The sequence below is a fragment of the Nesoenas mayeri genome (genome assembly GCF_963082525.1).
Source record: "Nesoenas mayeri genome assembly, chromosome: 2".
NCBI lineage: Eukaryota > Metazoa > Chordata > Aves > Columbiformes > Columbidae > Nesoenas > Nesoenas mayeri.
In genome coordinates this window covers 65,361,531-65,375,837 of record NC_137543.1, presented here as the reverse complement: position 1 = coordinate 65,375,837, position 14,307 = coordinate 65,361,531, and the positions used below count along the sequence as shown (strand labels likewise).

At 39.6% G+C, this 14,307-nt stretch overlaps 1 protein-coding gene across 1 annotated transcript in view; it reads right to left on the bottom strand.

The window, feature by feature from the left end:
- Positions 1 to 1,360: 1,360 nt before the first annotated feature.
- LOC308053297 (dynein axonemal heavy chain 5-like) overlaps positions 1,361 to 14,307 on the bottom strand; it is a gene marked incomplete at both ends in the record, with an annotated part of 168,550 nt that continues 155,603 nt past the window's right edge. The window contains 3 exons of the mRNA XM_080364153.1: positions 1,361 to 1,579; positions 2,890 to 3,111; positions 7,973 to 8,181. Of these exons, the coding sequence (XP_080220279.1) occupies positions 1,361 to 1,579; positions 2,890 to 3,111; positions 7,973 to 8,181 (650 nt within the window). The remainder of the gene's footprint in view (positions 1,580 to 2,889; positions 3,112 to 7,972; positions 8,182 to 14,307) is intronic.

Below are 14,307 nucleotides of genomic sequence, written 5' to 3'. Positions count from 1 at the left end.
TTTGGTTGGTTGTTTTTTTACTAGTTATAAGAAGTCTTTTCTGGAATGAGGTGACTATATGTTCTTCCAGTTCTGTATAAAATGGTAGCTATCTTCAGTGAAATACTGTATGATTTGTCTGTCTCTTCTGCAATATGGCCTGCTTTCTGTTCTGCAAGATTTGGTGTTTTCCTAAGCTGACAAACAGGGATTAATTATTGAAATGAAGATGTCAAAGTTCAAAGCAGTTATTTCTTTGTATTTTATACAGCAGAACAGTAAGTGCTACAACGTAAGTACCTACAGATTTTCTTTATATAGCATTTAATTTTCTCATTTTACTTGTCAAAGAAAGGAAGTGATGCAGTTTCCACAGAGATTATAATGTAGTGTTTACAAGGAGAAAAAAGTATTAACAATGTGCTCACTGCAAGCCCTTCTTTCATAACATCCCACAGCAATTTTTTTGTGTTGAATTTGTGCTGGTGAAAAAAGCCAAACATGTTTTCTGCCAATAGCTGACCATCTATTAAAAAAGGAGTAGCAATCACCCTTCAATCACAGGGTAGATAGCAACGGTGGTAACACACAAAACCACAAAAACTAACGGATCCAAACTGGTGTTCAGATGTGTTCACTCTGAGACGAATTGCAAAGCTTTTTTCTCACTAGTAATAGGGGGGTGCACATCTTCCTTCTACTGGGAGATAGGTTTAGAAATTAGTTAATATGTGCAAAGATAAACCTGCCTGTTTGTACACTTCTGTTAATGTTTTGCATAAACAAGTGATTAACCAAGGCAATGGGAGCATCCATTAGTAAAACTACCCACTAAGTTTACAAATGCAAAATCAAATAAGCTGCGCCTTGGAATACGTGCAGATAAAGTTTTACCATACGTTTAATTCACTTGTCATTACAGCTTCAATAATGCTACGGATGATAAGTTTTCAACTACAAAACTGAATTTGAAAATAATTATCTTATATTGTGAAGTAGTCTTGTATTAAGAAGAAAAGATAACATCTACAAAAGAACCACCATAAATGTCAAAGCAGTTGTCACTATCATAAGCACTTTTTTCCTGGTGTTTCCATAATGAGCAAGCTAGCTAATTATATTCTCACTTGCATTATAACAGCTGCCAAATTTTACACCTGCAACTGTTTTCCCTCTGATATTCCCTGGTTCAATACATTTACTATTTTTGCTGTGAACAGAGTAAACTGATCTATGTGCAATTAACACAATCTCTGTACATCACTTGCTAATTCCCATACCCCAATGAGAAGGTAGCCACCACTTGGTCAATAGTAGAAGTCCTACTAGCTGCAGATTAATCTTTCTAGGTGGTTCTTTCCTTATAGCTGTATGTTGGCCCTTATTTTGAATTGCAGAGCAGTGCAACCCCCCGTAATGTCCAGTGATCAGGATTCTGCACCGTCTTCAGATACAAAGAGAAAATGTACGTCAGATCTGTTCTCCGAGGCTTTTTGTAGACAGGGCAGGAGTACACACTTCTGTCTTGCTTCTTCGGGTCATGTAGGGCCAACGTGCTAACAGCATATACATGGACTACAGGAAGACTTGTGAACAGCACCTGGGAGTGTTAAAAGAGATATATGGCTCAGTATTAGAGAAGCAGGACAAGGTGTCTGAATTCCGAACGCTAGAACTCCATTCAGTGATGGCCTTCAGCAAAAGCTCCAGCACCACTGCAGAAGCGCACACCAGAACACAAGTTCTGTGCTCACTGCTACATTGGCTCTAACTTTAAGGCAGTGGCAGCTATGGGACAATAGCTATCAGGAAGCCTGGAAGAAAAAGAAAGCAGCAGAAACTTGGAAAACTGCACCTCATGGAAGCAGATGGAAAAACAACAGGGTGGTTCTAAGAGGGAGAGATACCATTATCTTTTTTCCTGTCTTCTGCCCCTTTGGCTAGTGTTCCCCATTCTTTCCCCACCTTCTGTTCCCTGAATGGCAGGACTGGAGCTACAAAGTCCAAGCTGCATTTAGCAAACCTCCTTGTTAACTCTGCACTGCTGGCAGTGGAGCTTCAAAGACCCAAGGTGCCTCCTGGCACAGATTAGATCCCTTCAGGTTTTTCAGCATTATAAAATGTTCATTGGCAGTAGATAAAAAGAAAGATCCAAACCCAAGAGCAACACGAGGCTTGCTGAACACTCTAGGGCACTTGAGTAAACTTCAGGTTTGAAGGTGTGTTTTCACAAACCAAGCAACAGCTGTCACCAGAAGCTACAGCTGGCAAGCTTTGATTTGGAGAAGTTTGCTCTCAGCCAGACACAGAAGTGCTTTACCTACAGAGAGGAATTACCTCAACTCCCAATTCCAGGACAGTTATCACTGTTTTGGAAAAAGTCAACAGCAGCTCTTCCTACTCCATAATGAGGTTTTAAATTTGCCTAGTCACTTCAGTAAAATGTAAGTCCATGAAGCATCTGAGCATAAGTGCAGAACTACTACTCTTTCTCCTATTAAAAAACTAATGCCAGGGATTTCTAGTCATTCAAACAGTGACCTCCACAGCAGCTGTCATCAAAACCAGTCCCGGGCTTTGGAAGTTGTGACAAGGTCCCACGTGGTCAGTCAAAAGAAGGCTGACCATGGGCTGCACGATTTTATTCAAACGTAGCTGTGCTTTCAGGGCTCCAGAAGCCAAGGAGCCCAGCATCTGATCTGCTCTAGAGCGGTGCATCCTGAATTCACTTGCTGACAAAAGTCTTTTCATTCAGTGCTGGTAGGTAAACACTCTGCCCCCTGCTCAGCCCTGCTAGTGTTCTCTTACAACCTGTTGTGAAACCACTGTCGCAGGCACTCAGAATCCTTCCCGCTGTTCTCTCAGCACATCATGTTGTGTAACAGTCAGTCATGCTCACTTGATCCTTACCTTTGGTGCCGACTCGACGAGCTTGCTGTTTCTGCGGTCCCAACCTGCCCCTTCCAGGAAAAGGCCATATATGTAAACCCCACCGATGTCAGCAGGAGGAGGGCCAACAACATCCTCTTTCATCATCTTGGTCACTTCATTGTGTAAAACAACACTGTCCAGTGTCCACCCTTTAGCTAAATTCATGCGAGTTGTCTCTTGCCTCATAGCAGTTAGGAATCCCTAAAGAGATTGAACATGACGTAGAGGGTTTTAAGAAAGCCTGAAGTTAGCCATTTTCAACTTTTTTCCCATATAAATGACACTAGCAGCATAAAACCTCATCCCACAGAATCCATGTATATATAAAACTAAATTCCATAGTGTAAACCCAATGCTTTCCTATACTTCCCCAGTACCATGCATTCTTATATACCTGTTGTGCATGTGTTGATGCTACAAAGCCACCAAAGCAGCTTATTTAATGTATCAGAATCTGCATGTATATCTCACCTCACCTCACATCCTACTTTACAACCAGCCAGATAGAGAGAGGTTTACAAGGCTGCCAGATTAATGTGTTTTGTGAGGTTCCAAATACAGGTAATTGCTAAGCCACAAATACCACTGGTATTTTGTGTGCTATTTACTCATATTTTCTTATACCAAATGCTCTTCGGTCAACAAATCATGAAACATTTTGCGGAACACAAAGGAAATGCAAACTGGAACCACGCAATTAAATAGTGAAATACCCCTGCCACTTTGCTCAGTGCAAAGCCTTAATATACTACAATAACGTACTATTCCAGACATGGGTAAGATAAACTCACAGCACTTCAGCACCACAGAAGGAAACTCACTCTGGGCTCTGAAGAGCTACAGTCTCATGATTTAGTTACAAGCTTTCACAAGAGAAGCCAAGCTGAAGATGCTGTTTAGCTTCTCTCATATAACTAACTGTCCACGTGCACGCACAATGCAGGGTATGAGAAACACCTTAGACCTAAGAGACAGGAAGGTAGGCTGCTCTGCACTTCAGTCAATATGCTGTAGATGTACACCTAATTTAACTTATGGAAACCCATTTGCATAGCTGGGAGATGAATGAATAAAACACCGAAACTGAAGATGCAAGAGCAAGGGGGACTTAACTGAGAAGGACAATGAGGAAAGAGGCAGATTTCAGAGCAGAGAATCAAGGTATGTGGAGACTGAGATGGGGGAATACAGTGGCACATGGGGAACTCACACGGGTGGGTATCAGAAAGCCAAGAGCACAGCTAGGAAGAAATCAAGAGCAATGAGGGAATGGAACAAGCTTTTAATCTTTCTTCAGTATCCACAGTGCAGGATGCTCTGCGGAGCTACAGTCAGGTCCAAAAGAATAGAAAGAAGTCAGATGCAGAAAAATAAGCACTTTGGTTTACTGAATCAGAGGCCACACTCTGGCTGCTGGGACTGTAGTGCTTGTTGCACATGCTACACACTTTGTAGCTACACAACACCCTTCAAATTATGAGAACGTGAGATTACATTCATGAACTCAGATGTTTCTGTTAACTGACATCAGTTTCTTCTCATTAATATCATTCCAGACACCCCAGGAGAAGAGTTTTAAAGAGGTTTTGTGATAGCACAGATAATTGTAATTGCGTTTGAAGTAGTTGAGAACTCTAGCATATAGCTAAGGGAGACAGGATTAAAGGCCAAATTCTTCTATCAGAGATGCCATTAAATGAAAGCAGAACCCTTGTAGTTAATTTGAAGTCTTTTAATTTGTAGAAACATGCTAGTACCAATAGTTTAAAATACACAAAGTGCTCACTGCCAGAAGGCCCCAGAGGGCTACTGGATCCCAGATAAACTGAAATATTAAAGAAAGAAGAGCCTGAAGAGGACAAGACAGAGCAATGACTGCATTAAGGGAATCAGTTCAAAGACACTCTGAAAACACAGGAATAGAAGTACACTCAGAGCTGTGACTTGTCTTCAGGGATAAGATTTAGACTGCAGACTGTTCTTACAGAGATGGCAGGACCCATACGCTGCTGCCTGCAGTGGGACTTGCAACACTTATCTGCTCATTTGAATGAATCCTAGACAGTGTTTAAAGTCTGCAGCCCTGAGCTGGAGGCCCAGCCGGGTATCCCAGAGTGGGTGAACGGCACAATGAACTGCAAGGAAGAGTCAAGTGGCTTGAGGTGCCACTGTGTGGCTGAGGGCTTGGCTCCCCACACACCCCCCTGTCAGAGACACAATGAAACACTAGCCATGACATTTGTTTTGAATCTTGGTAAGCTTTTCCTTGATTTATTTTTTTTAATTTGGGGGGGGGGGGGGTGTCGGTTTTTTTGGGGGGTAGGGGACGCCTGTTGAGATTTCAGAAACAGGGAAAATGATTTCGCCTTTCTTCACCTGCCTTTTCCCGAGCTTCTCCATGGACTGTGCAGTGAGGCGGCTAAATCTTTGTCCCTTTGCCCTCTAACAACCCAAGCAAACTAACTCTGAACCTTCCAGTGAGGGAGAACCCGGCATCCATGGAAGCTATGACAAGAAACATGGAAATCAGCTAAGTCTATTGCTTTCACAATCATATTCTCTCATTACCTGGCTTAGGAGGTTGTTTGTCACTTATTTTTCAGTTTTTACAGCGAGCAAATTATGGCAGGTTTACTAGAATTAAGTGGGCACAGAGGAATGGAGGCAATTGCACTTTGTATTCTTATTAGTATTCACATTGCTTTGGCATCTAAGGGTCTTAGGCTGAGAGTTCATTATGCTAAGTACTATACAACCAGAAAGACAGTTCTGCCTCACAGGGCTTAAAATCCATATATAGGACAAGTGACAGCAACTGGGTACAGAGATGCAAACAAGAAAACAGTAAAACAGCATCAGCCACAATGTGGAAATTGGGAGGTAGAAATGAGATATGCATAGTGCCAAGTTTTTTGAGGGAAAAAAACCAGTAACATCAGATTAACTTCCAGGAAGGAAGAAAATTCATGGCATTTTCTTATTTTGTTCACCCCAGCTATCTTGGCTCAATGCAGATATAGACAGGGAATCAGGTTTCTTCTGCATAGAAGCCTGAGCCTGCTCTCATTTGTATCACTATAAATAAAGATTAACTTCTGTGAAATTACTGAATTTATCGTAGTGTATAAACAGTCCAAGAGAAGGCAGAGTCAGGTCCTATATTATTTTTTATTGCCAGAATGTCTCATTCTCCCAGTGCTATAAATCCACTTTATTGTCTTGTGCCATCCATGGCATTTATCCATCGACAATAAAGCAAACAGTAAGATCTATGCAGGTAGGCAAATTACAAATTACTTAGGAGCTGCATTTCATCTCACAAACAAAAGGATTTTTCTGATGATTTCTCAGGTATTAAAACAAGCCATGAGAACTGCGGCACTAATACTTCATCATCTCAACTTGCTTGAGAAGATGAAAATCAGTTTTCTTAACAGATGAAATACTAATTTTAAACACAGCAATATGACTATTAAAAATAATTAATTGAATAGGAGTTTTTGCTCAGGTGAATTTCTTGTAGAATGAGCCACTCACACAGCTTGGGTGGCCGAAAATGGAGACTATAACAATAACCATCTGATTCTTAAGCTTGTGATTGTCAGCACAAATAGATTTTTAAATCGGGTAAGCACATTGCATTCTCAGATTTTTTTCTCTGCACACTGTGTATTGAGGGACTTTTAGAACTGTTATCAAGTGTTTAATTTTGTGTTTCTGGAGGCTTTCTCACTTACTATTGTCTACTAAATCACAACTTGTTTGGGGACATTTTACTCTGATTATTTGGCAGCTTTTTTCAGAAATGCAGATGTATGGATCAAGAAAGCTGTAGGATGCCCAGTTTTGGTTGGCAATTTTCAGAACTGACACAACCTCGAAGCACAAAAAAGCCAGCTAAAGCGGCCAGTACAAAATCTGTATCAGGTCTTGCTCATCTGTAGCACAAAAGCGAACACCAACAAAACCAAAAGCCTATCAGGGTTCCATCCAGCTTGATCATTGCAAAAGTTACTTAGGCATATTCTAGAGTCTCGTTATTGATGTGTTGCTAACCAACCAAGTATGGAAGCATAATAATTTTCTTAAAACTCCTGCTTTTCTCCCTTGTACTTTTGCTTGGGAACCCTTTGCTCAGGGATTCTTGGAGCACACTTCCATGCTGTAAAGTGGTATCAACAGACAGCTGGCACAGGAGAGATGATAGATGGATATTTCCCAGCAGTAGCCCTAGAGAATATTTGCCACGGTAGCTTTCTCTATTCTAGGCAGCTGTTTCAGCTAGCTTTTGCATTGCTAACAAGTACTGAGATTAAAATAGATCTTTAAAATAGCGTTTTGCTAAGGCTTCGCGGAAACCTGTTGGCTGGATACTCTCACAATGACTCACTTCCACAACTCACACTTCCCACAAACATCTGTGAATCATAAAAAGCTTTAATGAATGTGGATAGCTGTGCAAAGAAACTACACATCATCTAGGTATGTATTCTTTCTTTTAACTCTATTCTCAGCTGTTCCCTTTTTTCTGTTTCATTTTGTGCCAGGTTTTTATTTTAGACGGCGCAGGCGAGAGGCTGTGTTTTTTGTGTGTCTCTGCAGACTTAGTCTGGCACAATTCTGGGGTGGTATAAATAACAAACCTTCCATTTCAAGGACCTAATTTGCAAGGGTTGAGAGCCAAATCCAAATCTCTTCTTCCTATGTCAAAATTTTGAAATTTACCTTGTTTTGTACTCTAAGAGATTTTCATACAATGAATTAAAAACGTTACTGTAACAGAGGAGAGGAAAAAGAAGGATAACATTTAAATGTGAAAAGATGTATTTACCCAATTTCTACACTCTAATTAAAGCCATCAGAAGTTGAATCCCATTATTTCAGTAGCGTTCTTTTGGTCTAGCAAAATTTTCTTCAATAGATATTGAGTTATCCTACATTTATGCTAAAAAATGAATTTAGATTACACTTTGTATAATCATGATTGAGTCTATTTGAAGTTCTCTCAAGGTTTAATTTAACTGTTACGTGGGAGTTGAAAAGATCAATCTGGCAATCTTACCTGTGGATTAAAGAATCCTGTCATCCAGAACTGGTTTGGTCGGCCATCCTGCAGCCAACTGCTGAACTGCTGGTTTCTTTCAAGAAGCTCAGTGAACCAAAATCCTAAAGTAGCCGACTCCCAGGAAATCCTAAACCATAGTTTTGGGACTCTGGCATCATACATGTTATCCAAAGCATCTTGCAGTTCCTCTGACATAATTATGGTTCCTGGAAGAGTAGTAAAACATTCAGAATGAACTTTCCCCTAGCTTGCAAAGGCAATTAAAACTTCCAAATGATATTCAGAGTCTAATAAACCCTCTTTTGTTGTGTCTTAATTGCACACCTGTGGCACTAAAGTCTTACTAGTTTGCAGTTAATTTGCTCAAACTTACAAGACTTGATTCAAAGCTAAAGGTGACAAGACAAATTACATTTTTTGGCTATTTTGATCAGAAATAAAGATTTTTTTTTTAAACAACTCTTTCTCCCTCACACACAATATTTATATTCATTATATTCACACTGAGTTTGGAATGTGATCAATCATTTAAAACAGTTTTGCATATTTTAATGGTTCCTACATACATGATCAATGATAGAGATACACTGTGTAACTCATCTATACACTGAGCATGTACTGACAGTGATTATATTAATGAAATTCATTGTTATTAATGATAACTTTTTACATTTCCATTATCAAGATTCCCAATGGCAATGCGCTATGTAGAATAAAGCTAGAGGCAAGATTTTATTTTATTTTTTGGCAGTGGCTGTGCATACTCAAATATTCCATGCATAGTACTGCTTTTTTCTCCGTTAAAATATTGGCATTTACTAAGACAGTGATTTTTCAGTGACACTCACCATTCCATGTGCCAGAAGTTCATACACCTTATCAATTTGTACTCTCAATAGTACTGAGAGCTGGCACATGGCCATGCTGCAGGATGCCTTCTCTGTTCCAGCTAAAATATTTTAAATTATAGAAACTAGTCTGGTAGACCTCACTCCAGGTAATTGTTCATATAATACCAATGTTCAACGCATCATCGTAAACACAACTGCTGTAATGCCACAAGGACTACATGAGATACCAAACAGGATTAGGTGGCTTCCACCATAGTGTAGAACATTCCCCCATTTCAGGGGAAGAAGGAGAATATCTAGAAACCAAAGACCAGCTTTTAATTTAGAAGAATATAGGGGCCACTCTAAACACTTGCATAACAGTGTGCACAAATCTGGTACTTTCTACTTTTTACCAATGGCAAACACGCTTCATTTCTTCCTGCAGATAATGACCTGCTCTCATTTATATGCTCCTCATTTCATGCAACAAATGCTGGGAGGAAACCATCAGCTTTTACAAAGCTGCAAACATTAAAAAGCACCGACTAACTCATATTCTCTGTAATGGCTTCTAAGTCAGGTTCAGAATAGTGTTTGGGGATAGCTAAGAATCTCTACGGCACAATTAATAAACCTCCTCTTTGAGTATAAATCTTCTCTAGCATACAACCAAGAGCACCAACACTTAAGAAAGAAGCCACTCTGTGTCACTTCTCCTTTGCCTAGAAAAATGTAATATTAGACCACACATTCTATTCACCTTCTGGAGGCAGAAAAAGTGAAAAAAAATCATGGAACACATTGTTGGTTTCAACTTCAGAGCTACGGTAGTGAGGGCAGAACACAAGTGAAGAGCACTCAGCTCTGGGGATCAATACCATCTGAACTAAGAAAGAACAAACTCTTTCATCTCTGGTTCTTCCTTGTTTTCAGGCTGATGCAGCCAACTTTCTCCTGCAACGAGGCTGTGAGAGAGCCACATTTTCTTCTCTGTTCTCGTGGGCAGCTTTTCAAATAGGGAGATATAACCAGCCTCTGCCCCAAAGCACGATGAAATCTCTTAGGATGTTCTGCCCATTATGACTCAGAGCAGCTGCTGAGAACGCTAAGCCGGAGTGTTCTTGAGGATGAGGTATGTTCACAGTTCTGGCCTTGCCCATATAGCTGCATAAATATTCCTAGTGAGTGGGTGTCAGCTCTGGCAGTCGCCATACAGTGCTTGAATTTCAGCACTAAATGATATCTGTGGGTGTTGGGATGCATTCCTGCAGCTAAAATACTCCAATCAAAAATAATTTATAAAATAAAATAATTGTCAGAAATAAAATTAGTAACACATGGGAAAAATAATGGTGTCTTTCTGGAGAAGGGAGATAAAGATGATTGAAAAACTATATTTGATAAATTGAATGAGTAGCACACCACCACGGGCTTCTCACATTCTACTTCTGAGAAGCTCAGAGCACTGGTTACCATATGAAGAGACAGAATGTCCTATGAACTTAACATGACAGGCTTGAATGATCCACGAATCACATAGGCCAGCTGTTTATAGCTTGGTTATTTTTGGTTTTACTTCATGATATTCACTTTCTTGAAGGAAATAAAGCCCATCTGAAAATGACTGATGACAGGTCAGTTCAGTTAAAGGCATTGGTGTATGTCCATGTTTCCAGAATAATATGTACTGCAACCCTGCTGTTTGCACAGCGTACACAGTTTGGAAATTAGATTGCTTTTTACATTGCCCTAAATTTAAACCATTTTACTTCTAACGCATATCTAAATCTATCCAATGGCTGTGGTAGCAAATAAGCCAAATAAAGAACCCAGTTCTGAGGGTAACTAGTTTTTGTTTGTAATTAAAGTGAACAATCCACTTTTTTAAAATGGATCTAGCTTTAGGGTGACTCATTCAATAGATATAATGCTTTGTATGGACTGCAGCAGGACCTTTTATGATTTAATGGAGCTGACCCTTTTCACTACCACACCTATCACATCTGAAAATACATATTTGCAAAATTTGGATCTACATTTTGAATTTCACATTTAGGAAAGCCTGTATCTAGACTAGAAAATGTGCATATCCCATTTAAATTAGTGGATTAAGTTAGGAACAAAGGAATGATCTTAAACTCCACCATGAACCGAAAAAAGTCTCAATTCACTGACTGATTCTCTTCCCACAGGCACAGATGTGAATAAAGGATAACCAGAATAATTACATAGAATATAAATGAGATGAGAAGAAGGTAGTTTCTCCAGCAAGTACAGTTTGCCAATAGCTGACATCATTACAGCAGGATTGGAGGATGCCTCTTGAGGACAATGCTTGCTAGACAACGAGCCCGTTAAGCTAGCCTTAAGAGTACACAGAGGAGAATCTCTGTGAAACCATCAATCCATTCTTGACTGTCAGAGTTGCAACTAAAAAAGCCGATCTCCTCAGCCTTTAATCCCCACTCAAGTTTACCTCCCAAGCAACCAGGTTTATTATTGGACCAGTCACTCCTTGCGTCCACCACCAAACTGCAACTCCCTCTTATTCATTGAACACATTGAAGAGAAAATCCCAATTTGCCTGTAACTTCATGAGCTTTCCTCCCTTTCTGTGTTATGGCAATAGCTAACTTGCTCATGCTTTCCCCAAAGAAAGCATTATTTATTATTCCACCCAAAGGTACAAGGTATTGTTTCCCCATACCTGAAACTCAATCTTTTTTTTTGTTTTTGCAAGCTTTAGTATGTTTCTGCCAGCTCAGTGACCACCGCTGCTGTGCTGAATCAAGTCAACTTGTTTGCTTCAGGCAGTTCTTTCAGTATTTTCCTCTTTCTTCACTTGCAGCACTTGGGTGCTTCAGCATTTGAAGATGATTTCCAGGAAGCTCTGAGAAGCTCATTTAACTCCACCACGCTGTTTTAATCCCAGCTGAGCCCTGCAATGCACAACACTCTCTCCATTTTTTCTTGTAGACTGTGGCATTCTTTCCAGCTGCACCTAACCTTTGCCCTAGTTCTATTTTCTGTTTGTTTCTTCCTTTTCTTGTGCAGAATCCTCTGATTTAATTCTTCAGGTCAGGAGAGATGAAAGGAACTGAGAAACTTGAGTAGCATGTGATTTTTCACATAGAAGCGCACACAAATCCTAGATTCTTTAAAACAGCTAATTCCTTCAGTCAGCAAGAAGGCAATTTGAAAGTCACCTTGCCAATTGTTCTGAAAACTTCCCAGCTAAATGCACTTGGTTACACCCACCAAAGGACCAAAAATAAAAATTTTAAAGCAACAATTTGAAGATAAAAATTAGTGCACATATTGATACAAATCACTGCCCTGAACTAGAGTAATAGAGCAGGCAGATAAACTATTTTCTGCAATTTGTCCTAAATATGCAATGTGTGTTCCTAAACAATTGTCCCAACCAGCATCATGGTAACCGTGCATAACACTTATGTCCAGAAATAACATGCCACTCTTTGTAAAAGAAAATAAGAGGCATTCTGGCATCTTTATCTGGATGAGAAGTAAATAATAGATGAGAGCTGCTGAGCCAAGAGTAACTACACCACAAGACATACCAGTCTCATCCCTTGCATTCCTCAAATGAATCCCCCATTGTTACATTCCATTAATGTCCTCACTGAGTGCTCTTAATCATCTTCAAATAAAATCCTCATTGAAAAGTGGATACACAGGAGATCCCTACAAGCCTTACACACACACACAGAGTAAGAATTAGTAAGGTAAGAGAAAAAGACCTTTCAGGCCAGAATTTCATTACCATTGTCAGCAGGCCAAACTAAAATTGTGTTGGTGTAGCAGTCTCAAAACATTACAAGTCAAAACAGAACTTAACCAGCCAGTGGGACTGAATCCATACTCCTTCCCTTCATGGGAAACTACCTTTCCTGTGTGCTCTGGCAAGTCTAGTTTCCTAGGCTTCAGTTTTTCACCACATAGATTAGCATAAATTACTGGCTACCTCTTTGGACTCTTTTAGTGTTCATTTCTATTCTTCTTGTAAGGTGCTACACACAATGAACAGAAATTCCTTGCAGCAACATGATGCAAACGCTACCATCAAAATTGTAATATTCTGAGTTGGAAAAAAATAGTGAATCTTTACCTCATTCTTTCAGGAGCTTAACACAAAAGTTTGTGTAGGTAATGTAGGGATTCTAAGTCATTCCTATTATGTATGTAGAACTATATGCTACATCATGTCTACATGAAGCTCTTGGTGTTTCAGCATATTCTTACATGAATGACAATACAGAAACATGTAAAGCCAACATACTGGTTAGCAATGCAGTGTAAAGACAGTGAGGAGCTCAAAGCAGTTAATGAAATAGTTTTTAATAAGGTAGCAAATGAATGACTGACATGTACAGAAACTAGTGAAATGCACCAATATCCTCAAGGCCTTGTTACTGAGTTATTATGCAGCTTTATCTGAATTTAAAAGTTCCAAAAACATTAGAAACACATTAAAATACGTATTTTTTTTACGCTCCAATACCTTCTGTCTCAATGGTATCACCTATAGTTTCTCGCACTTCTCAACGTGGCATAAACATATACCTGAAACATGCTAGTATATTCATTTTAATGAGTTTTCATGCATAATTTAAAGAACATGCACATGGTATACATCTGTGTGGGCAAAAGAGAGGGCAACAGCAAAGTCCCAACTCCTCTTAATAATATCCTTGTTCCTTCCTGACCCTATTATCCCAAAAGCTCTGATTGCCCCCTCTTTCACTGTAGGATAAGAATAATCTGTGATATTTTTTTCAATACCTGCCATGTAGTTTATGTATGGTGTGCATTACATGCATGAAAATATTCTAGATTTGTAACACGAAGGGTCCCATGTTGTAGTTGCAGTGGCAATTTTGCTGAAGTCTGGTAGAGCTTCTCCATGACAAATGCCATGATGACTTCTGAAGCGGATATTTGAATTGATTCCACTTGTTTTGCCTTCTGTGTTGGTCTTATGGCTTATGGCTCCTGTAGGTGTTTGCACAATGCTTGTCTTGCAAGTACTAACAAAAATGGAAGGAACAAAAACTCTGGGACCGTGGAAAGAAATCTTTGCGCATTACAAATCATGTAAAAGCTTTTAGAGGGATTCCTGTATTCTCAGGAAACATGTTAACAGGAAAAAGGACTTCTCTCTCCTAACTCTGCAAGTACTGCACAAATAGCAGTGGGAATTCTGTGACCATGTGGGACATATATGATATGAAAGGACAGCAAATCCAAGGTTTCCTGTATGGCTTTCACTTCATCATGAAGTAGGCAGTTCAGAAGTATTAGTTGGAAATCACAAAGCTATGAGGTATCAGAAAAACATGCCAAGTGGACACAGTTTTATGACGAAAGTAGAATCTAGATATACTCATAAATAAATGTAAGTACTGGAACACAAGAGGTTCCACTTAAATTTGAGAAGAAACTTCTTCTCAGTGAGGGTGCCAGAGCACTGGAACAGGC